General features: G+C 35.8%; 1 protein-coding gene across 1 annotated transcript; it reads right to left on the reverse strand.

The window, feature by feature from the left end:
- Nucleotides 1–2,378: 2,378 nt before the first annotated feature.
- LOC100968163 (zona pellucida sperm-binding protein 3 receptor-like) lies at nt 2,379–24,948 on the reverse strand. The gene is given in 12 exon segments (XM_008976678.5): nt 2,379–2,672; nt 3,612–3,787; nt 4,793–4,960; nt 7,463–7,663; nt 10,985–11,149; nt 11,152–11,187; nt 12,520–12,702; nt 14,246–14,440; nt 18,954–18,983; nt 19,541–19,720; nt 20,663–20,861; nt 24,913–24,948. Coding segments are annotated over 12 exon segments (1,818 nt in total). The 3' UTR covers nt 2,379–2,423.
- Nucleotide 24,949: the final 1 nt, after the last annotated feature.

Here is a 24,949-nt window from a genome sequence, read left to right on the forward strand (position 1 = left end):
GTTCAGGGTGGTATGGCCATAGATATACTACATAATAGTGAGCCATTAAAAGTTTTTCTCTTGAGATCAATAAGAAGACGTGAACAATTGCTATATTCACTTCCATTGTACGTTGAATTGCGGTCCCATTCATGGGAATAGAATGTTAGCTAAGTAAATAGATAGATAGGCAGGCAGGCAGATATATAGATATATAGATAGATAGATAGATAGATAGATAGATAGATAGATAGATAGATAAATGGTAGGAGTGGGAAGGAAGGCAAACTTATTTCTCACAGGTGACATAATTAGGAACTTTAAAAAGCCAAAGACATATAAAAAATTAATTAGAATTAGCTGATTATCAAATAAAATATCAACAATTAAAAACAATTATCTACTGTCCAAAAATTATATTAAAAGATTTTTGTATAAATGTAAAACTTAAAATGCCAGGTGCCTAGAGGTAAGTTCAATGAGAGATGTATAAGAGCTCTTCACTGAAAGCTAGAGATAAATAAAAGATATAAATAAATGTAGGAAAATACCATGTTTATGGATTAGAAGGCACAATGTTGTATAGATATCAATTCCTCCCAAATTCATACATCAATCAAATGCATTCTAATAAAAATTTCAAAAGAATTTTGGTGAAAATTGACAAGCTGATTTTAAAATTCATTTAAGTGCAAAGGAGCAAAGTTGTCGATGTAATCTAAAGAGGCGGTGGAGGAGGAATAGGAGAAGGACCCACATTGCCAGATATTAAGGCTCATTATGAAGCTTTAGTAAAGAAGACATTGTGGTATTGGTGTAAGATAGCCAAATAGACCAAGGGCTAACAACTGTGAGTCAAGAACAAACATCAAATATGCATAGCTAATTGGCTTATGACAAAGTGACACTACAGAGCAATGGGAGAAAGGATGGTCTTTTTAATAAATTATACCAGATTAATTGTATATCCATATGGAAAAAAATGAATCTTGGTCCTTTACCTTACACGATAGCAGTTATGGGTGGATCATAGTTCTAGGTGTGAAAGTAAAATTCTAAATATCTTAAAAGAAAACATGGGCAAAGATTTGGGGGTAGGCATAGATTTCTTAAATGGGATACAAAACACTAATCAAAAAGGAAGCACTTGATATATTGTACTACATTAAAATTAGGAATTTATGTTTATAAAACACATAACTTTATAAAAGTAAAAAAAGCCAGGCCATAGATCAGGAAAAAGATATTTGCAGTACATATCTCACAAAGGACTTTTGTCCAGAATATATTAAAAACTCCTGCAACTAAATTAGAACTAGGTAAATCATCCAATAGAAAAATGAGTAAATGACTTGAACTAGAACTTGACAGAAAAGGAATATCTAAATGGTCAATAAACATATGAAAAGTAATTCAACCTCACTAATCACTGGGGAACAACAAATTTAAAGCACAATGTGATACCCAACAGAATTTCTCAAAAAAAAAAAAAGAACAATTAACAATAGCAAGTGTTCCATGTTCTGCAGGAGTGTGTTTTGCTATAACAGCTTTGGAAAACTGAACAAACACATACACACACCTTATAAGCCAGCAATCCCATCCTCAGGTATATGCGGAGAAAAAAATGTCAATATTCAGCAAAAGGCATTTGCAAAAATATTTGTAGCAGCACTATTCATGATAGCCAAAAAACTAAAACTAACCCAAATGTTCATCAACAATAGGATAGATAAGTTAATTGTGATATATTCATACACTGGTGGAATACTAAATAGAAATGAAAATAAATGAACCTCAACTATGTATAACATGGATGAATCTCACAAATATAATATTTAAAGGAAAAAAACATATATGAAGGAGTGCATAATGGATGATTCCATTTCTATAAAGTAGTGCAGCATGCAAGCCCAATCTGTTGAAAGTGCTGTTAAAAGTGAGAAGAGTGGAATTCTGTGCAGGGGTAAAGCGATGAGTTACTAATGGGCAGGGGCCATCAAACAGACAATGGTTTTGTCTGTAATGTTACAGAAAATCCTTTGAGTTTTGTATCCTTTTCTGTAGGTTAAGGGTAGGCACATGCGGGATTCAGAGTAAAGGCATTCAGATAAAGATTATGGTATGAACATGGTTTGAATTTCCTGGCTTCCATTCTTTCTGAGGTATGAAAAAGGTGAGGCAAAGTTAATTACAGAAACTTTAGGCAGTGGATTTGTGTACTGGAGTGTGTCATATTTATGCAACATATTGACCAAGATGACAATACAAACTGATATTTGGTAAATAATTATTTAATTAACCAGCACTTCAAGTCCAGGAAACTGGACATTTGAGCTACAAAAGGCTAGATTACCAATAATCTAATTACCAATAATTACACATTTTCTCTGGCAGTAATAAGAAAGTTCTCCTAGCCCAGACCCTTATGAGAGTGATGGTGCTCAAGGAAGAGTAGGGTGGATGAATGAAGATTCTGTATGTTGATTTGAAGGGAAAAATAAGTCCTTCATTTCCTCTTTTTCAGAAAATTTCTGATGGGTGTTCATCAATTTGTCTCTCTCTTTTGCAAGTTGTTTAATCTCCAGAGACAGCTTATACACCTCCAGGGCCACTTTCACATCCTCTGGGCTTGGGAGACACTGCATGAGTTTTCTGCCTGTGAGCACTTGCTCACAACCTTCAGGTGCCTCCTAAAAGTGATTTAAAGAAATGAGTAGGGGATGGGAGTACATTCTTTTTTTTTTTTTAATACTTTAAGTTCTAGGGTACATGTGCACAATGTGCAGGTTTGTTACATATGTATACATGTGCCATGTTGGTGTGCTGCACCCATTAACTCGTCATTTACATTAGGTATATCTCCTAATGCTATCCCTACCCCCTCCCACCACCCCACAACAAGCCCCGGTGTTTGATGTTCCCCTTCCTGTGTCCAAGTGTTATTGTTCAATTCCCACCTATGAGTGAGAACATGCAGTGTTTTGTTTTATGTCCTTGCGATAGTTTGCTAAGAATGATTCCTCAGGGATCTAGAACTAGAAATACCATTTGACCCAGCCATCCCATTACTGGGTATATACCCAAAGGAATATAAATCATGCTGCTATAAAGATGGGAGTACATTCTGAGAGTCATTACTGGCAAAAGGGAGATTGACCTGAGGAACAAATAGGAAATCAGGAGAGACCGTGCATCCTAGCAAGTGTTCACATGCAAGCCAAGCCCAGATCTGTCCTTGAGCAGCAACCAAGCAGGTTGAAGCTAAAAAGATGCTGGGCTCCAGAGGAGATGCAAAGCACCTCCACAAAGACAACTGAGGGATGGTTCTGAGGACCAACCAGAAATGGAACAAATGCACAACATTTATTGTAGAAAATGTAGAGCTAGGGGTCAGGACATCTGGGTCAATAGACTCTCAAGTCTAGAGATTTGGGCTGTAGACACAGAGCAGGAAAATGTGTCTCTCTTGGCTTATCACCATGCAAGTATGGAAGTGCTAATTGTGGTAAGTTACTTATGCTTCCTGACAAAAGTCAGATCTCCCCATTGCTAACCGGAACAGAACCTTGGAAGAGGCCACTATTTTTAGGGATTGGTAGCACAGAACTTCCTTGAATTGTGCCACTTACCCACTCACACCTGGGCACTTCTGGGTACCAGGTTCTCTTCTCTGAGCAAGTGATACTTTTGAGACCAACCACACCATAGCCAGAATCACATTCAATGGTAACATTTTCAGACTCAACATACTGATCTTTATCCACAGACAGCCTTCCATTCACTATTTCTGGTTTCAGACACAGAGCTGTAATGAAAATGTATTTTTGATCACACTGTTTCTCAAAAAAAGTCATCATAACAGCATTGGATAATAAAAAGGATACAAAATTGTATTCACAATTATTTTCTGGTCCTGCAGGTTGTTCTATGCTTTTATTTTAATAATAATTATAACAGTAATAATTAGCATTTATTGAACAAGTACTATATGTCAGTCTATGTGCTAAATTTTTTACTTATCTCATTTAATCCTCGCTACCGATCTATGAGTTAGATACTATTATTATCACAATTTTACCAGCAAGGAAACTGAAAAGTTAAATATTTCCTCAGTATCACATAGCTTATAAGTGGTAAGAATTGGTGCTCTCAATTGCTGCACCCCACAGCCTTGATTTGTGGATTCTTGATATGTACTTTCCATTGTTCTTGCTTCATAATCTTCCTGGGTTAAACAGAGCCAGTGGTGATTATTAGCAGAATGATGAAAGCTCCAAGCACAATCAAGAGACAGAGCCTTACTTGATTCGTCTTGTTTCTACAGCAGGTTTACCAACAGCACCACCATCAGGTAATCAAAAGTGGAAATGTAACTATCATGGGGAAATGGTGACCATCATGAAGTTTTTGTGGAGATTTCCAACACTTCATAATTTGGGAATTAACACTTGAGATTCCTCTTTCTTGAGTAGTTGAAATTAACTCAGGATTCTCATGAAAACTAGAGCCACAAAGGTATTCTCAGGTAAAAGATACTGTCTCAACATATTCTGGAAAGACACATAAGAACCTGGTAGTAGTGGTTCTCTCTGAACATAGGGCAAGCTATGCTTTTGGAAGACTGGAGTAGGAAGTAAAGTTCATTTTCAATATACCTGTCAATTACTTTTTAAAATATATCAGGCATAATTTAAATAGTATGAATAAATAAATAAAGACAAAATTTATGCTGCCTTTGATTAATAGGAAACATTGCCATTAATATTTTCTAATTCTATCTTCTATGGATTATGAGTTGAGTTGGAGTTACCTTTACATTGAGGAGGTGCATGTTGCCAGTGAAAAGACTTGCAGTAGATTGTAGCAAATCCAGCCAAAACATATCCTTCATCACATTCATATGTAGCCTCAGGATAAGGAGTTATTAAAATAACTTCCTTGTAGTGTCCATGGGCAATACTGGGAGGGTAACTGCAAACTTGGATGATGAGAGAGAGAGAAGAGCATGAACTCATAGTTTCAGATTAATCTCCCCAAATCTGAATGATCTGTAGGAGATTCAAATGTTCCCATCCAAATCCTTTTTCCATAGGGTATCTTGACGCAACTCAACATTTCTACTGCTTTCAGGCTGAGAATCTAGAGAAAAGCTTGATGTGAATGAAAGCAACTCTTGGGTTGAGAGAATTCTCCATTTTGTAGGACGTTTCTTGGTTTTTGTGTACATGATCACTAAAATATTTCACTGCTTAGGGAAATTAAATGAGCTTTGGTACGAAAGCATGAATTCAACCATAGAGAGTCATATTAAATGAAAATCATTCTCAATAGAAGTAAGGCTAAGTAAAGGAATAGTTGTAAAGGCCCTGAATAACTGCAGGATCCCCAAACAATCTTGTCCATAACTACAACACCATAAGAACATAATTACCATATCTTACAATTTAAACAATGATTTCAGTGTTGACATAAGTAATATGAAATGCTGGGGTAGTCACACTAGAAGGGAACTTTCAAGTTTCAGGAACTCTTGAATGAAAAATTGCAACAAATTTAGAGCCCTGAGAATGTCAAAGGAAGTCCTGTGTTGAAGGATGATTGCCTCCGAAGATTAAAACTAAGCGACGGGGATTTTAAAATGCTCTATTTTCTAAAAATAAAATAATCAGCATCTTTAACAAACCATGGACATATGAAAAAATACAAATACCTCTATTGGCCTTTTTCATAGATCCTTCAAATTCATCTAGCACTATTTTTTTTTTCTTTTGAGATGGAGTCTCACTCTGTCACCCAGGCTGGAGTGAAGTGGCATGGTCTTGGCTCACTGCAACCTCTGCCTCCCAAGTTAAAGCAATTCTCGTGCCTCAGCCTCTCAAGTAGCTACGATTACAGGCATGCGCCACCACACCCGGCTAATTTTTGTATTTTTAGTAGAGATGGGGTTTCACCACATTGGCCAGGCTGGTCTCGAATCATGACCTCAGGTGATCCGCTCACCTCAGTCTCCCAAAGTTACGGGATTACAGGCATGAGCCACCGCACTGGGCCCCATCTAGCACTATTTCTGTTTAACCAAACTAGTCAACTCCTCCTTCCCTAAACTTGTCATGTACATTTCCACTTCTATATATTAATATTTCCTCCTGGGACTCCCCTTTATTAGCATCTGCTTACCTTCTCTAATTGTTATCTCAAGTCCCACTTCTCCATGAAGCTTTGTTTGATTATTCCAATACACAATGTCTGTTCTTTCCTTTTATAACACTTGTTAGCAGTAGATTACTTAAATTAATAGAGTTTAATTAATGGGACATAAACAAATCGAGTGGTGCAAAGGATATATTGTAACAAATGCTTTGTACCCATGCCATGTCCCTTTGGACTTCTGACTACAGTCGCAGATGAAATATATAATTTTACACAAGCTCAGATTTACGCTGATGATGTTCTACAGAAAGCATTCAATGTGAATCTGTCAGTCTTACTTTGGAGCCTCCTTTGCAGCTGAAAGAGCACAGTTGCAATTGAGGCTCAGTTACTGACTAAATTACTGAAGCGGTTACTGCGCTTTAGGGCAACCCTAAACCAATGAGCAACAGAAAGTAGTGGATAAATGTCCCAGTCTCCCATCCTTCAGATAGATAATTATGAAAGGCATTCCTTACACTTCTCTGTGGTCCCAAAGAATTGAGCCCCTGCTGCTTATAATAGTCACCTTTGCTGATTCCCCTTGTCTCTCCCTCATCTCTTACTCCTACCTCCTAGAATCACCTCCAAAATAAACTACTGGCTCCCAAGTCATTTTCTCAAGCTTTGCTTTTAGAGAAACCCAAACTATAGTACCGAGTAATCACCATCGTGTTGATGTGAAGAGTCTTTCATAATGAAGATACTTCCATAATAATAACATTTTCAGTGTCTTATCCTGATAAGAGACAGATGTTTATCACCTTAGATGCTTATTTCTTCTCCTTCGTGGTATTTCAACAGAGAGGTGGTTCAGTAGGTCTGAGTTAAAGCAAGGAAAGAAAAGGCTGACACCGTCAGCCGCTAGGCTTCAAGACTCTCCCTAACAGAGCACTTCTTCAACCTGGAGCTTCCATTATTACACAATATGTAAATCATGTTTTCTCCCTTGACTTATAAATATGGAGCATTGTGAGGTAGTGTCCCTCTTTACTAAAACGTCAGTATACATGCAGGAAAATGACAAAATGAGACTGAAAGACTTCATCAATTCTACTTTTTTCTCTTAAAAGAAAATTTCTCCTGTAAGTTTGTCTTCCAACATATTTTGTTCCATAGCTGCCTTGCATGGTGCTAGTGATGTGTATCTGTGATCCTTTTTGCACAATGCTTCTTGGAGGAACAACCTCAAATTCAGTTAGTTTTAAGTACTTCGATCTTTTGTGGAACCAAGTGGAATCATTTGGGGAATCTAGGAAATGATTATGACAGGTTCTCTCAATATTCTTACCTGGCTCACATGCTGGCATTTTAGGCTTCCATGTGCCATCTGTGTGGCATGAACTCTCCCCGTCAACAGAAATAGGGTAATAGCTTTCATCACACATATATGAAATATAGTCTCCATAGGCATAGACACATCTACCAGTGAAATACCTCCTTTCATTTATGATTCTGATATTCTCCAGATCTGGTGTTGGGCAACATACCCCTGATGGATTAAAAAATGTTCAACATTACATGTCTGTATCAAAATATCTCATGTACCCCATAAATATATACAACTACTATGTACTCACAAAAATTTTTTTAAAAATTTTTAAATGTTATTCACATTTAGTAAATCAATCAGGGGGACACACCTTTGGCTGAAGACCTGATTCCACCTTATAGAAGATGTTAATATCTGAAGGCAAACTCATAGAAGCAGAGAGTAGAATGGTGGGTGCCAGAGGCTGGAGGAGGGAGGGGAAACAACTCCCCAGTTGTTCAACAGGTATAAAGTTTCAGTTGTGCAAGATTAATAAGTTCTAGAAATCTGCTGTACAAATAGTGCCTATAATTAACAGTACTATATTATACACTGAAAAACTTATTGAAAGGGTAAATCTCATGTTAAGTGCTTTTGCCAAAATTTAAAGAGAGAAAGAGAAAGAAAGAAACAAAGAAGTTGAGGGAAGAGTTAGACCAAGCATCTTCTCCAAATTCTGCCATTGTTTGGTTGAAGTGCTATTACTTAATTTCCCTCCAACCGTGTTTCTTCATTAGAAGTCCTTAAAACGAAGTGTTGATTTTGGCAGTAATGAGCTAAGCAATTTAGATTCACCTTCTCTTTGATAACAAGTAGAAAAACATGGTGGGGAGTGGGGGCAGTTAATCCATGAAGAAAGAATTCAGGTGCTAAGACCTTAATTGTCTTAGTTGTTCTTTTAATGAGAAAGAAAGATACCCAATGTGTACCAGGAATGTAGAGCTGCTTTTTAATATATATCTAGAAGTATACAATAATTCTCCTCCCCCAAAATACAACTTAGTGGCTAAGAAGCTGATCAGAACTCAATGTGTGTGTGGTAGTGGGGATTGATTGCTGGTAACCCACAGTTCTTGGGAATCTTTAGAACTATACCTTGAAGTAAGAATAAACCAAAAATAGACCAACTATCTATAATAAGTATTGAAGCCCAGGCTTGTATCATTACATTCCCTGATTGGATTTGGGTCATTCAAAGCCCTTAATGCCCCTTACTACCTGCCACAAGCAAACAGGAGACCAGACAAGGTTATTAAAAAGCCAAAGAAAGCAAGAGACAATGCTAACAGATCTGAGAGGATCCAGAAAATGAAGTTCTAAACATTGACTTAAAAGCCACTTTGCTTTGTTATGTAGAAGGAAATAAAATACAACATTGAGAATTTTGGTAGAAAAGTCAATATCAATACTACAAATCCACTACAAATGGGAATCTTGAAAGTGAAAAAACAATAAAGTTAAGAATTCAACTCATAATTAATATCAGATAATACATCAATGAAGAGAGAATTAGTGAACTTAATTTATATTCATAGTAAAATACTGAGAAACAAAAAGTAAAAACACAGGTAAGAGCACAGGAAATATAGAAGATTCAGTATAAAAGCTTAACATAAATGTAGCCAAAGTATCAGTAGAAGAGTGAAAATAGGGCTGAAATTGTACTCAAAGAAAATACTTATTTATAATATTGAAGTATTTGAAGTTGAAAAATTTTCCAAAATCAGTGAAAGGCATCAAACCTCATATTCTAGAAATATCCTAAATCTCAAAAAGGCTAAACACAAAGAAACCAACCCAGACATATCAGACAAAAACTGCCACAAAATAAAGGCAAGAACATCTTAAAAGCAATCAGAAAAAATAGAAAACCTTCACATGATCAACAGTATGACTAATAGCAAAATTCTTGACAGAAACAATGAAAGGCAGAAGACCATGGAATGAAATCTTTCACATGACCACGGAAAATAATTGCCAATCTAGAAGTTTATATCCAGCAACTATATCTTCAAATATTAAGGTGAAATAAAGGCACATTGAGAAAAACAAAGAGAGAAATTTATCATCAACAGGTTCTCACTAAAAGAAACTAGAGAGTATTTATGAAGCAAAAGAAAGGGATAACAGATATGACTGAAGAATCAGAAGAGAATAAAATAGTAATTATGTGAACAAATCTAAACTAATTGGATTTACTAAGATAATAATGCAATAGTAATAATGATAATAATAATGCAGAGTTTAAGACACATTTAGAATTGAAAAATAAAATCATATAAGTCAGGCAGGATAAATCAAGTTAAAGGTTTCTAAGGCTTTTCATTGCCTGGGAAGAGGCAAAAGTAGTAAATTATGTATAAACATCATAAAAAGAGCTAAAAGTAAATAAATACCAAGTAAATACCAGGTAAAAAAATGGAAAAAAATTTAAAATCAATTCAAAAGAAGGGAAAAAAAAGAATGTAAAACAAAAAACGTATATAGCAAATAGATGGTAGATATAAATTCAATTATATTAATTATTACACTAACTGTACACTGACAAGTGCTCTAATTAAATAATGAAAATTGTCAAGTAGGACTAAAATATCCAACTCTATCCTGCTTCCAAGATACACTTAAAATATACAATTACAGAAAGTACAAAAACAAAAGACTAAAAGAGGATAAACCATGTAAACACTAACTCAAATAAAGATGTCAGAACTATATTAATGTAAAAGTAGAATTTTAAAGATAAAACAGTTATAGTAATAGAGTCATTTTATAATGATAAAAAGTGAAATTTATCAGGAAAATATATCATTCTAAATTTGTATGCATCTAGCAATGTAGTCTCAAAATACACAAAGCAAAAAATGATTTGAAAAAACTAAAAAGATGGCCAGGTGTGGTGGCTCACACCAGTAATCCCAGCACTTTGGGAGGCTGAGGTGAGTGAATTTCTTGAGTCCAGGAGTTTGAGACCAGTCTGGACAACATGACAAAACCCCATCTTTACAAAGAATACAAAAATGAGCCAGGTGTGGTGGTGTATACTTGTAGTCCCAGCTACTGAGTCAGGAGGATGGCTCGAGCCCGGGAAGTTGAGGCTGCATCCAGCCGAGATCATGCCACTGCATTCCAGCCTGGGTGACAGAGCAAGACCCTGTCTCAAAACAAGCAAGCAAGCAAACAAACAAAAACTCTGAAAAGATAAAAGACAAACAAAACTTTTTTAGTAACCGAGAGAACAAGTAGACAAGAAATAAATATAAATATGGAAATAGATTTGAACAAAACCATTAAAATTAGATCTAATTGATGTATATGTAACATTGCACCCAACAACTGCAAAATATGCATCTTTTCAAGTGCACACAGAACATTTATAAAAATTAACTATATGCTATGAAGTGAAGCAAGTCTCAGCAAATTTCAAGGATTGTGCTCAACATTTTCAATATCAAAGAAGATACACACACATATATACACAAAACAAAGTTCAAGTCTTCTTACTCTCACACTCATTGGAAGATGTCCATGTCAAAGTTTCCTGACAAGTCACAGTCAGAGGCTCATCTAAAACAGGTCTATAGCCAGGTTTACATAGATATTTCAACTCAGTTCCAATTTCAAATATTTCGTGATCACTTAGGTTGTAGTCATTTCTCTCCCAGGAAGATAGGAAATGTCCGGTAGGTCAGTGCAACCATTCACTCATAAAGAAAGCACAAGGGTGAAAGAAACGTGTTACTGGGAATGGCAGAGTGACTCATGAGCCTGTCACAAAAAAGGGATATAACATAGTCATTCAGCAAAAAATGAGATGGTAAAGATTAAATGGGAATTCCAGAAAAAGACTCGGCAGCACCACTGCCCAATAGACTAGTGTCTATTAAGTGCATGTGTCTACTAAATGCATGTGCCACTGGAGAGGCTGTACTGAGAAGCATGCCATGGTGTAGGAAGGGGACAGTTTCTAGGTGCTGGGTCAACTCTGTAGGAGCTTAGTTTTCCTTTTACATCACTGCACTTTAGAATGGTTGGTCTTCAGGGGAAGAATTAGGATCACTAGAAAGACATAGCAAAAATTTGCTCCAAGATGAGAATGACTTTCTAATCTCTTTGCCTAATGGGGAATTAAAATAAGAGGCATTCTTCTTGACATCATGACACTATCATCTGCAACTTCATGCTTTGGCCTCAAACCAAGCCCCATATAACTTTTGCAGCTGGGCCTTTCGTCTTGTATTTTTTTTTTCTATTCAACAATATGCTAAAGGTCAGTGTGAATCAAGGAGAGGATATGTGTCTGTCAAATTGTGTATTTATTGAGTTTCATTACTACACATTTTGAATGGCACCTAAGTTCATGTGATAGCAGAAGAGACTAGATAAACCACAATGTAGTGGTGGCTTCCACCTCCAATTAACTATGTGAGCTTGTGCCAGTTACTTAATCTTTCTTTTTCGGTTTTCTCACCATTAAAATTGGATAAAAAATAGCAACTTCTTGGAATAGTTGTCAATATTGAATGAGTTAATTGATGTAAAGCACTTAGAACAGTGTTTATAACATAGAAAATGCTCAATAAATGTTAGCAATAAATCATTAATGTTATAAATGATCCGTATGTATTTACAACATGAAGGTCTCAAGACCAATATTGGCCCATAGAGCATTTCTGTGCAAATTATAAAAAAGAACTGTCTTAAAGGGATCTTACTTCCATTGTTCAAAAAATTCTCATAATACATTGATTTTGTTAGACTGAAACACTTTACTATTGTCTCCTGGAAAATTTTTATAGCAAATATATAAGTCTACAATATCTATGAAGTCATTGGTCTCATGACTATATATTTGGAATTCTTCCAATAGCACTAAGAGATTATTAGCAAAAAAATCTTCCTTTTAACAAGAAAAGTATTAATTTATCTTAAAATGATTATTGGGAGTAGAGTTGGCTTGTGCCTGTGAGCATGCCACACCTATATGTCAGGATAGTTTTAGATCCAAATATTGGAACTCCATCGTAGCCCATACTCACTGGATACGCAAGAGGGAACAGAAGGATACCACTCATTATTCGTTTCACAATAGATTAAACTGCTGCCTCTGAGGATATAACGTTCCTCACAGTTAACCATAGTAGAGTCTTTGTAAGTATAGAGGGGTCCAAATCCAGAAACAAAGATTGCCTTTGGAATCTGTGGTCGACGACAGACAATTTCTAAAGAAGCATACAAAAAGACATCTGAGTTATCAGAGAGAAATGGCAGTAAAGATGTGACTGTAACTGTTGGCATGGCTTCAAGGAGGGCCTGATACAAATATATATTTAATAGGCGCTGAACAAAGAAAACATTTTGGAGATTTGTATACTTCCTTTCAGTTGCCAGAAACCTCAGCAAAATGAGGTCCCATCATGTTAGTCATGTAAAGTCCTCCAACTTTCTCATCAATAAGAATGGGCAATATCTAAACCCTGAAGTCCAAATCTCAATGTCTCCAAATCCTTCCATTAAATGGCCTAATTTCCTGGATGATTTTGGTTGGGGGTCAGTGACCCATGGTAATGATATGGTGTCATGCAGAGGCAGCCAGGGTATCGGGAAATCTGTGCTGCGCCTCCATAAGCAGAGAACAAGCCGCCTTCACCCCACATCATGTTAGTCATCATGTCCTGTCAGTCCTGCCATCTTAATTCCTCTATACTTCCTCAACTTTCCTCCAGGCTCACTGCTGTGGCTACAGTTGAAGCCACTTTCACTTCCTGGCTGAAAGGTTGCAACAGGTGCCTATTAGTTATGTTTTGTTTCACTTCACATTGTCCTTTTAATGTCTTCCCTTTTCTTTCATTCCAAACTCCTGAAAGTGACACACAAAGCTTTCGTAACCTGGCCCCTACTAACTTATCCAGCCTCAGCTCCTGCCTTTTCCACTTCTTGCAGTCTTTTCACTGTTATGCTCTCTCTCACCCCGGCATTGGCTGTGTCCTGTACTGAGTCAAAACAATATGTGATACTATGGTTTTTAGGCACTTTATTTGCAGTAAAGAATAATGTCCTAAACCAGCAAGCTGAATCATTACTGATATTGACATAACATCTCTTCTGGCTTCCATAGAGAGGCCAAGGGAAAGTACTTTCTTTCATTGTGTTTTATTACCTTTATTACCTGCTGGTGTTGGTGGTTTGTTTGCTCCTTAGGCATGCATGGTTGACATTGTTAGTGTCCACCCATACTTCCAGTTATTGTAAGGTAAACAAAAGACAGTGTTTCCCGGTTATTCTGTATTAGGTGGAAATAAGGAACTAGTTCTGGTCAAAAGGCTGTAATGGCAAGTGATATATGTCACTTCCAGGTCAAAGAACTGAAGAGCCAGAGACTGACTTTCCTTGTTCTCTTCTCCCGCTGAACTAATTGTGGAAGTTTTGACATGGAGGTGTCAAAGATCTAAACAATCTGGATTACCATATAAGTGACAGCTGCCCTAGGGAGTTTCCCAGGCTAGCAGTGCACTAAGAAGAAACTTGAAAAAAACTTTTACTATATAAAGGCCTTGAGATTTAGGTGTTGATTACTACTGCAGCACAGCCTATGCTATTCTGACTGATACAGCATGTAACAAGATTAGTTGAACAAATGAATGACTCCATCATTGCAGTGATTAGTTTCTCTTTGAATCATTCCATCTTCCCTAATAAATATGCCTTCCTTTTGTTTTTAAACAAATAAAAGAGATCAAAGCAGAACTAATCATTCTGACTTACTTTCACAGATAGGAGGGTTTGGGCTCCAGACACCTATTGTTTTATTCTCCACGGTGCAGGAGATGGAGACGTTGCCTATGAGTGAGAAGTAGGGGTTGCAGCTGTAGGTGACAGAGGAGGCATATGTGTAGAATTCTTGATCTCCACCGCTGTGCTTCCCATTCCTGATGTCTGGAGGGGGCTCGCACTTGGCAACTGAGGTGAGTGAGTGAAGAGAAAGAAACACTCAGGGTAGGCATTGGGTTAAATCGAAAATTCATGCAAATTCTAACGGAGGGTAAAAGAAGCAGTGAGATTTCACAGCAGTGTTATTACCTAAAGTAGTTTAGGTTTGTAGTCAGGTCAGAAAAAAAAAGTTTTACTTACACATTCTGGGAGAGGATCACTCCAATCAACTCCTTTACCTTGGATCTGGCAATGACTGGTGGTTGAGCCAATTAAGAAAAATCTAAATAAGATAGGTCAAACATTTTAGTGGAATTCATTTACTCTAGACATAAATTGTCTATGAGGTTTTGGACAAATCAGAAAAAATAAATATTGAGTACTATGCTTAGTACATGTGTGATGTAATAATCTGCATACCAAATCCCCATGACATGAGTTTACCTATATAACAAACCTGCACATGTACCCCTGAACCTAAAGTAAACATTTAAAAAATATATTTTTTTACTAACTTTCTTATCTCCTGTTTGTTCTCCTGAAAATGTATTTATCTTTCTAGAAAGTCATTTGTTTCCCATAAGTGCCTTTCTCCCTTCACCTACTAAAATGGTATATAAGCCCCAAATTCTAATCACTCCCTTTGAGTTACTCATCACCAAGCTCTCCCACATGTATGTTGCATGAATAAACACTGTAATTTTCTCCTGTTAAAGAAAAAAAGAAACAAATTTTTATTAAATATTTTAAAATGAAAAAATAATGCTGTCTTGATTACTAATTACCATTTAGGCCAACTTGCAGTTACATTTTCTCATATCAAGCGAAGGGTTTATTTGTTCAATTTTAAAATGCTCTAGCTTGTCTAAGCAACTTAAGCTTTTTCTTTGTATCACATGGTACCCATCCAAAATGAATAAAAAGAGAACACAACAAGTTTTACACCTAAAATCTGAGGACTTGTCTTAAATCTTACACTCTTTCCCTAACAAGCTATAAATCAAGCAGTTCAAAACAAGTAAGTGGTTCACTTGAGTTTGTTATGTAGTTTCCTTTAAATAAACGAGCAAGACACATTACTGATGTGTACTAGTACTCTGACCTCTAATTTGAATCTTTTTTCTGGCTTCTAGAGCTTGGCTTACTCTCATAAACCTGAGAGTTCCTTAGGAACTCATAAGTTCCTAACTTCCTGATTATCATCTCATTGTTCTTGCTCTTGACAAGTCCCAGTCTTTATTCTAGGACCTTTTGCCTTTAAAAAAAAATTTACTCTGAATATCAATAATAAGTTCCTGAATAAAATATTATCAAACAGAGTCCAGGAACACTTTAAAAAGAAAATTATACAATGACCAAATAGTATAGTTTTATTTAAAGAATAAAAGGATCCTTCAAAATTAGGAAATATATTAATATAGAATAACTTGTTATGGACTGAATGTATCTATCTCCTCAAAATTTATATGTGGAAGCCCTAACCCCCTAGTGTAGCTATATTTGCATAAGTAAGTAATTAATGTTCAGAAGGGTGGAGCCCTGATCCAGTAAGATTAGGGTCCTTATAAGAAAAAACACCACAAAGATCTTCCACTTGCAGTCCCTGCACCCTCATGCTGACACCAGGGAAAGATCATGTGTGGACACAGTGAGAAGACAACCAGCCATCTGCAACCCAGGTGGGGAGCCCTCAACAGGAACCAAAACCTGTGGGACCTTGTTCTGAGACTTCTAGACTCCAGAACTGTCCCAGCCTGTGGGATTTTGGTATTTTTTTATGAAAGCCTGAGCAGACTAATATATACGTGATATTAATAAATCTATTAAGAAAAATAAACCATCATCTTGATAGTCACTAAAATGGCATTTGAAAAATAATCAACAATTAGTTTTGGCCAAAAATGTTCAATATAACAGGAATCAGTGCAGATACAGCTCCACTAAATTTAGGAAGAAAATGCTAGTCATTTCTGCTAGAGTCAAGTATAAGAGAAAAATAACTAGTATCAATTTTTTATTTGAGATAATTGCTAGCATAAGTACATAAGAAAAAGGAATTAGAAATACAAAAACTGGAAAAGAGAAAATAACAGAATCATTATTTTCAGATGACATAATTACATATCTGGAAATCCCAAGAAAATCCGACTGTATTAGTCCGTTTTCACACTGCTGATAAAGACATACCTGAGCCTGGGTAGTTTATACAGAAAAAGAGTTTTAATGGACTGACAGTTCCACGTGGCAGAGGAAGCCTCAAAATCTTGGCGGAAGGGAAAAGGCATGTCTTACATGGCAGCAGGCAAGAAAGAATGAGTGCTAAGTGAAAGGGGAAACCCCTTATAAAATCATCAGATTTCGTGAGACTTAATCATCACCATGAGAACAATAAGGGGGAAACCGCCCCCCCCCATGATTCAATTATCTCCCACGGGGTCCCTTCCACCACACGTGGGAATTACGGGAGCTACAATTCAAAATGAGATTTGGGTGGGGACAAAGCCAAGCCATATCACCAACTGATAGACTATTATAAGTAATAAGGAAATTCAAGGCATTAGCTGAGATATGATATTAATATATAGAAATAAGTAGTTTCCATATATACGAATAAAAATTGTTAGGAGATATAATGGAAGAAAAGACACCATTTGCAATCTCAAAAATAAGACAAAAATAAAATAAGATAGCAGAGACCAAACATAAGAATTGAAAAATGTAAATGGGGAAAACTTTAAAACAGTCCTGAAACACACACACACAGCCACACACACATAGACAACTAGGACAAATGGAAAGTCTTGGCTGGCAAGATGCAATATCATAAAATGTCTATTCTCTTAAAGTTCATTTAAAAGCTTAATACAATTGATTAAAAGTAAAAATCAACCAATTTAAAAGTTCATATAGAAATACAAACAAGCAAACATAGGAAAACTCTATAAAAACAGAACAGTCAGGCGGATACCTCTAAGTGATGTTGCACACTAAAAATTCAAGAGAAAGGAACTGGTTGTGTGAATATACAGAAAGACTAAAAGCATTGAATAGAACATCTAAAAAAGACTAATATACGCTGAAGAATTAAATACGTATTTTTAAAAGATGTTCTCTCACATGGATTAGATGTAGACTTATTAATAAATGATGCCAAGACAATGCAAAGGCCATCTAGAGAAAGATATGGATTCTTTCTGTATTTTTGAAATATTTGCATGTGAACCTATACTTACCTCAAAATAAAAAGTTTTTCACCCCTGAGAGGTCTGAAAAAAATAAAAAACTTAAAAAATACTATACAGAGATTTTGTTTTCTCTTTTTAATAGGCAAAAAATTCAAAAATAGTAAATCACAGAGGTAAAGACACAGGCGTTTGTTTACATTACAAAATTTTACAGTTTATAAAGAGCAATTTGGCAATATTTAGCAAAATTTCAAAGCATCTTCTCTCTGATCCAGCAATCCCACTTCTGGGAATTCATCCTACAAACATCTCTCTATGTTAATATATATAACATAACATATATAAAAAGTATGCATCAGGACATTGTATGTAACAGGAAAAGGTTGGAAACACACAAAAATCCATCAGTAAGAATCATTAAATAAACTATGATAAGCTACGATACATGCGTTAGAAAACTATACAGCTGTAAACATACATATACACACAGACAGAGAGAATGAGGACATACTTGGTGCATGAATGTCAAAGATCTCTAGTACATATTTGTCTTAGTTATTTCTGGTTGCTATAACAAAATACCATAGACTGGATGGCTTAAACAACAGAAATTTATTTCTCACAGTGCTGGAAGCTAGGAAGTCTGAGATCAGGGTACCAACATAGTTAGGTTCTGGTGAGGGCCTACTTCCTGGTTTGCAGATGGTTTGCCTTCCTGCTGTGTCCTCACATGGCAGAGACAGAGAGAGAAAGACAGACAGAGAGAGAGAGAGAGAGAGAGAGAGAGAGACAGAGAGGGAAAGCTCTCTCACGTCTTTTTATAAGGACACTAATCCCCACATGAGGACTCCGCTCCCATGACCTAATGACCTCCCAAAGGCCCCATCTCCAAATGCCATCACACTGGGGATTCAGATATGAATTTTGAGGGAATACCAAAAAAATTCAGCCCATAGCAATGTTGTAAGTGAAAAAAACAAAAGCAGGGTTCGAAACGATGTATGCAGTCAGGTATCTTCTGTATAATAAAGAGGGAAAAGTATTGACAAAAATACTTGTACTCACTTGTATTTATAGAAGTAAACACTAAAGGGATAAATCTGAAACTAATCAATGTCATTTTCTGTCAGAAGGCAGAGAGAAATGGGATGAATGAGGATGGGGTGGAAGTAAGAATTATTGATGTATACCTTTTTATGCCACTTTTATTTTTGAAACATATAAATGTATTAACTCCTTATAAAAATTAATTGAAAAGGAAATTATTGCTTCTAGGTTGCCTTATACTCACCCCTCTGAGCAGCTGAATTCTATGGTTGAACCAAGGAGAAGATCTTTTTTAACTTCCACTATCCCATTGATTAATTCTGGATTTCTGCATCGTTTCTCTAGGAGGAAAATTAAAATAATGACTCATGATTCCAATTACTCACAAAATAGAACATTAGGGGAAAAAAAAGTCTGGTTCACTAACTTTAACTCCTGCTTCCAGATAGACCTAGAGATATTTTTCAATGCTTATTTCTTATTCTGACTCGTTAATATTTTGCTTTGAGAAAAAAAAAATAAACATATATCTCATTTTTCTGACACATTTTAAGAAGAGAAAAAAAAACTTCACTTAGTTTCATTTGCTCAGTTAGACCACTGTGATAATACTGGTTGTATTTATTGACCAGTTGTCCATAAAAATGTATGCTCTCGAAAATATATGACCTTCGTCACAGGGAAACAGAAGGAAAAGGGAAGCAGATGCTATATTCTAACTGTTCGAAAAATATGTCCAAGTGTATTCCCAACTGATTTCTTCTAAATACTATAGATGATGTTAATTTTGAACTGTTTTGATAGAAGATTTTCATATGAATTAAGTAATTCATTAAGTTCCTAAAAGAACTTTCTGGGAAAAAAAGTAAAGGTGAGAAAAATAAATGTTGATACTTACTTGCACAGAAGATACTATAGTTCCACGAGCCTTTGGCATCACAAATCAGTCGACTTGAATTGATTTTACCATACCCAGGGTGGCAGGTGTACTTCAGAGTAGTTCCAGTTTTGAATTCAGTATCATACAACGGATTTATTGGAAAAGCAAATGGTAACTCGGGTGGAGGACCACAGTCACCTGCACACACAAAAAATTGGCAAGGAACATCAACAGTTATATCTTGGGACACAATGTCTCAATGTCCGAGTACTAAGTTTTCTAGAGCAGAGACCATGATTTTCTCTTTCATCATAACTCCTATTGTGTCATTGTTCAATGAGCGCAGTAAGTGATCAATAATACACATTTGTTGAGCAATGATAATGACAACAACAATGAGTAAAGGCAGGAAAAGTTTGTCCATCTTTGACTGTATAAGTGCTAATTTATTAGAAAGTGAATGAATAGACTTAATTTTCATCATTCTATCAGATTGCCCACATCCGTCTGCTCAGAATATAGGTGGCTATGCCATGCCATATGACTCTACCTCCTGCCTTAGCAGAAACATATTTTCTGCTAATAATAGCATTATGCAAGATTAGTTGCCTCAGTCAAGGATGAGGAGGCATTTCATTTATGTCCTTTTGGAACTTTTAGATTTAGAATAAATGGCCTGCTAAAAAATAAAATGTTTTTCAAAAGCATCACAAGGTGGAGAATCATTAAACCCTTGAAAAATAAAATCTTAATTCTACTTCCCTGGCAAGAATTAAACAAAGTACTGAGCGACCTTCCAAATGCCCCAGAAGAATTATACCAACCCCTTCTACATTCTAAATAACCACACAGGCAGTGAGAGTTCATGGCCAGGCTGGCAGATAATACGCATTTATTACAAGTCATGATTGTTTCAATGTTAAGTTGTTCAGAGTTTCCTGGAGAGAAAAATTCTAAAAGGGAGCATCAGGACGGTCTATAAAACAAGCTTTTCTTTTTTTAGTTTATAGCATGTTTCCCAAATTCCAGGTGGTCAAATATATTCCATAATGTTAGAGATCTCTTAGACACCTCTTAAAATAGGGTGTGTGATGAACTCAGTTGCATGCTGGTCATCTGGCCTGTCTCCCCACTACTTACCAAGAATGGTAGCCAACAAAACAGTGACCAGCATCATTTGGAACAGAGTTGAATTGGAGACTTTCCACAGCCTAGAGACGAGTGAAGCTGCGATTTCTCCTTTTCTATCGAGGGTGGAGCCCTCAAGGAGTGCAAGTGGAGGTCTCTGGGAGTGCATGATCTGATGCCTCTTCAGTGTTTTTCTGCTGAAAGAACTCAACTTAATAAACAGTCATTGAATTCTTACCTGTCATAAAGTACTATGAAGAATAAAATGGGAACTGTTTTCAAGGAGATTATAATCAAATGTAGAAGAAAAGGCATTAAATTTTTGTAATAAAAGATAGCTTGTATTTTTTGTAACAGGAGCATATTCAGGAGACCAGTAAATTCCAGAGATCTGGGGTGAACTGTACAGAGGTAGTAGATATTGCTGTGAAATTTGGAGTGTTAAATGTGGAATATTTTATGGCAATAGTAAAAATTAAGTAAAGGCACAGCAGTGAGAAGGTAAAGGTTATTTATTGAAAATAGTAATTAGTACTTCAGATTGATTAGAAGATAAGGAATTCCTGATAGGAGATGATAGTTAAAGATAAAGAGGCAGGTTAGAACTGGGTTTGATCAGGTTTTCAATACCAAGATTGGGAGCTTGAAACTAGGGAATATACATACACTTTTTTCAAGTGACATGATTACTGTGTTTTTGAAAGACTATTATGGCAGATGTATACAAGGTAGATTGAAAGAGGCAGAGAGAAGAGACAGGGAGATTGATTAAGAAGACTATAGCAATTGGCCAAGTGAGCCAAGGAAATTATCTGAACAAGGAAATGGCAGAAGAGTTATAGGAGAAAGAGAAAGCTTAAGAAAAGCAAGAAAATGACAAGACAGAGGAAAACAGTTGGAGATGTCTCTATGAATCATATATCTATCTATATCTATCCATCCATCTATATGATTTTCTTATGGCAACTGTCAACAAAAGCAAAAATCCGTTGGGTCATTCAGAATTTTTTAAGTATGGTTTTTACCAACAACCACAGACAATAAGTAGTATTACTGTTATGTTTCTTGGTTCCAGTCATTCATTAATCAGAGACTTCTTCAAAGCAAGATCTCTATAAAGTCATTCTTACCCCCTGAATGAGAAAAACCCTCACATATCCTAAGTTTACTTCAGAAACAAGTTACTTAAGAAGTATGACCCAAAGTGATATATAAAATTAACTTGCAGTGAAATATAGGATTTCACCTTTTGTTCTGAAACCTTAGGTAAGTTGAGATGGTTTCATATAGCCATCTGTCCTTAATTATATGAATTGCCAACTCATGTCCATTTAAGTCAATAGGCCAATGATGTGGGGCACTTCCCCTATATTTTCTTCTAGTAGTTTTGTAGCTTGGGGTTTTATATTTAAGTCTGTAATCCATTTTGAGTTGACTTTGTATATAATGAGAGGTAGGGATCTAGTCTCATTCTTCTGTATGCGAATATCCAATTTTCCCAGCACCATTTATTGAAGACTGTCTTTTCTCCAGTATGTGTTCTCACCTGTTTCAAAAATCAGTTGGCTTTTGGTGAGTAAGTTTATTTCTGGGCTCTCTCTTCTGTTCCATTGGTCCATTTGTGTATGAAGCTTTTCCATTCAGTATGATGTTAGCTATGAGTTTTTTATATATGGCCTTTATTGTATTGAGGTGCATACCTTCTATACTAATTTGTTGAGAGTTTTTGTCATGAAGGAATGTGAAATTTGTCACATTCTTTTTCTGCACCTATTGAAATGATTGTATCATGTTTCTTTCTTTCTGTTAATGTAGTGTGTCACATTTATTGATCTGAATATGATAAACCATCCATGGATCCCTGGGATGAATTCCACTTCATCATAATGAATAATTTTTTTAATGTGCTCTTGGATTTGGTTTGCTGGTATCTTGTTATGAATCTTTGCATCGATGCTTATCAGGGATATCAGCCTATAGTTTTCTTTTTTCTTTGTGTTCTTGTCCAGTTTTAGAATCAAAGTAATGCTAGCTTTGCAAAATGAGTTTGTAAGTATTCCCTCCTCTTCAATTTTTCTGGAATAGTTTGAGAGGAATTGGTATTAGTTCTTTTTTAAATGTTTGGTAGAATTCAGCAATGAAGACATAAGGTCCTAGGCTTTTATTTGATGGAAAACTTTTTATTACTGATTGAATTTTCTCTTCAATTCAACTTTTAATTGGTCTGTTCAGATGTTCTATTTCTTCATAACTTGATCTTGGTAGGTTGTATGCATCCAGGAATTTATCCATGTCTTCTATCTTATCAAATTTGTTGGCATATGGTTGTTTATAATAGTATCTTATAGTACTTTCTATTTCTGTGGTATTAGTAGTAATGTCTCCTTTTTAATCTCTGTTTTATTTATTTCAGTATTCTCTCTTTTTCTCTTAGTCTAGCTAAATGTTTGTCATTTTTGTTTATATTTTCAAAATCCCAACTTCATTTTATTGCTCTTTCAATTTTTTTTTTTTTTAGACGGAGTCTCGCTCTGTTGCCCAGGCTGGAGTGCAGTGGCACGATCTCCGCTCACTGCAAGCTCCACCTCCCGGGTTCACACCATTCTCCTGCCTCAGCCTCCTGAGTAACTGGGACTACAGGCACCTGCCACCACGTCCGGCCAATTTTTTGTATTTTTAGTAGAGATGGGGTTTCACTGTGTTAGCCAGAATGGTCTCGATCTCTTGACCTCGTGATCCGCCTGCCTTGGCCTCCCAAAGTGCTGGGATCACAAGCGTGAGTCACCACGCCCGGCCTCTTTTCTTTTCATGTCTTTTTCATTTATTTCTGCTCTGAGCTTTATTATTTTCTTCCTTATACCAATTTTAGGTTTAGTTAGTTCTTGTTTGTCTAGTTCCTTGGGGTGTTTATTAGAAATCTCTCTTCTTTTTTATGTAGGTGTTTATTACTATAAATATCCCAATTAGAACTAGTTTTGCTGTGTCCTATAGGTTTGGGTATAATGTATTGTCATTCCCATTTGTCTCAAAAAATCTTTTAGTTTTCCTTTTAATTTCTTTTTGGCCAATTGGTTGTTTAGGGACATGTCATTTAACTTTCATGTATCTGTAAAGTTTCCAAAGTTTTTCTTTTGTTAATTTCAAGTTTCACATTATTGTGATCAGAAAACCTATTTGATATGATCTCTTCCTTCCTAAAATTTTCAAGACTTGTTCTGTGGCCTAACATCTGATCTACCCTAGAGAATGTTCCATGTGCAGTTGAGAATGTGTATTCTGTAGCTGTTGTGTGGAATATTCTGTAAAGGTCAGTTAGATCCATTTGGTCTATGGTGCACTTTAAGTCTGATGTTTCTGGGTTGATTTTTTTTTTCTAAATAATTTGTCCATTGCTGAAAGTGAGATGTTGATGTTCCCTAGTATTATTGTATTGCAGTCCATCTCTCTCTTTAGGTCTAACAATATTTGGCTTATATATATGGGTGCTCTAGGATTAGGTGCGTATGTATTTATAATTCTTATTTACTCTTGTTGATCTTTTTATCTTTATATAATGACCTTTTTACAGTTTTTTTTAACTTCAAGTCTATTATATACAAGTACGGCTACTCCTGTTTGCTTTAGGTTTTTGTTTGCTTGGAATATCTTTTTCCATCCCTTCAATTTGAGTCTATATTTGACTTTAACCATGAAATGAGTCTCTTATAGGTAGCACGTCATTGGATCTTGTAGTTTTCTTCATTTAGCCACTATGTATCTTTCAATATAAAAAATTAACTTATTTACATTCAAGGTTACTGTTGATAGGTAAGGAATCTTGCCATTTTACTAATTGCTTTGGTTGTTATATAGATTCTCTGTTTCTTTCTTCATTTTTTGTTGCTTCCTCTCTTGTTGGTGGTTTTCTGTGGTGTTTAACTTGTTCCCTTTCTCTTTCTTATCTGTGTGCCTGCTGTAATTTCTTTCTTTGTAGTTAACCATGCAGCAAACATAAACAGTCCCATAGTTATATTGACCATTTTTAGCTGATATCAACTTAACTTTGGTTGCATAAAAATACTCTAGACTTTTTCTGCCTTTCTCGCAATTTATATTTTTCTTGCCCTAATTTACTTCTTTATCTATTCTGTGTTCCTTAGCCACTAATTGTAGCTGTTGTCGTTTTGACTATTTTGACTTTAAACATTTATACTAGAGGATTGAGAGATTTACACAGCACCATAACATCACTGGAGTATTCTAAGTGTGATTTGTAAATTTACCTTCCTAGTGAGTTTAGTACTTTCATGAAAACACATG

The sequence above is a fragment of the Pan paniscus genome, chromosome 1 (assembly GCF_029289425.2).
Source record: "Pan paniscus chromosome 1, NHGRI_mPanPan1-v2.0_pri, whole genome shotgun sequence".
In the NCBI taxonomy this organism is placed as follows: domain Eukaryota; kingdom Metazoa; phylum Chordata; class Mammalia; order Primates; family Hominidae; genus Pan; species Pan paniscus.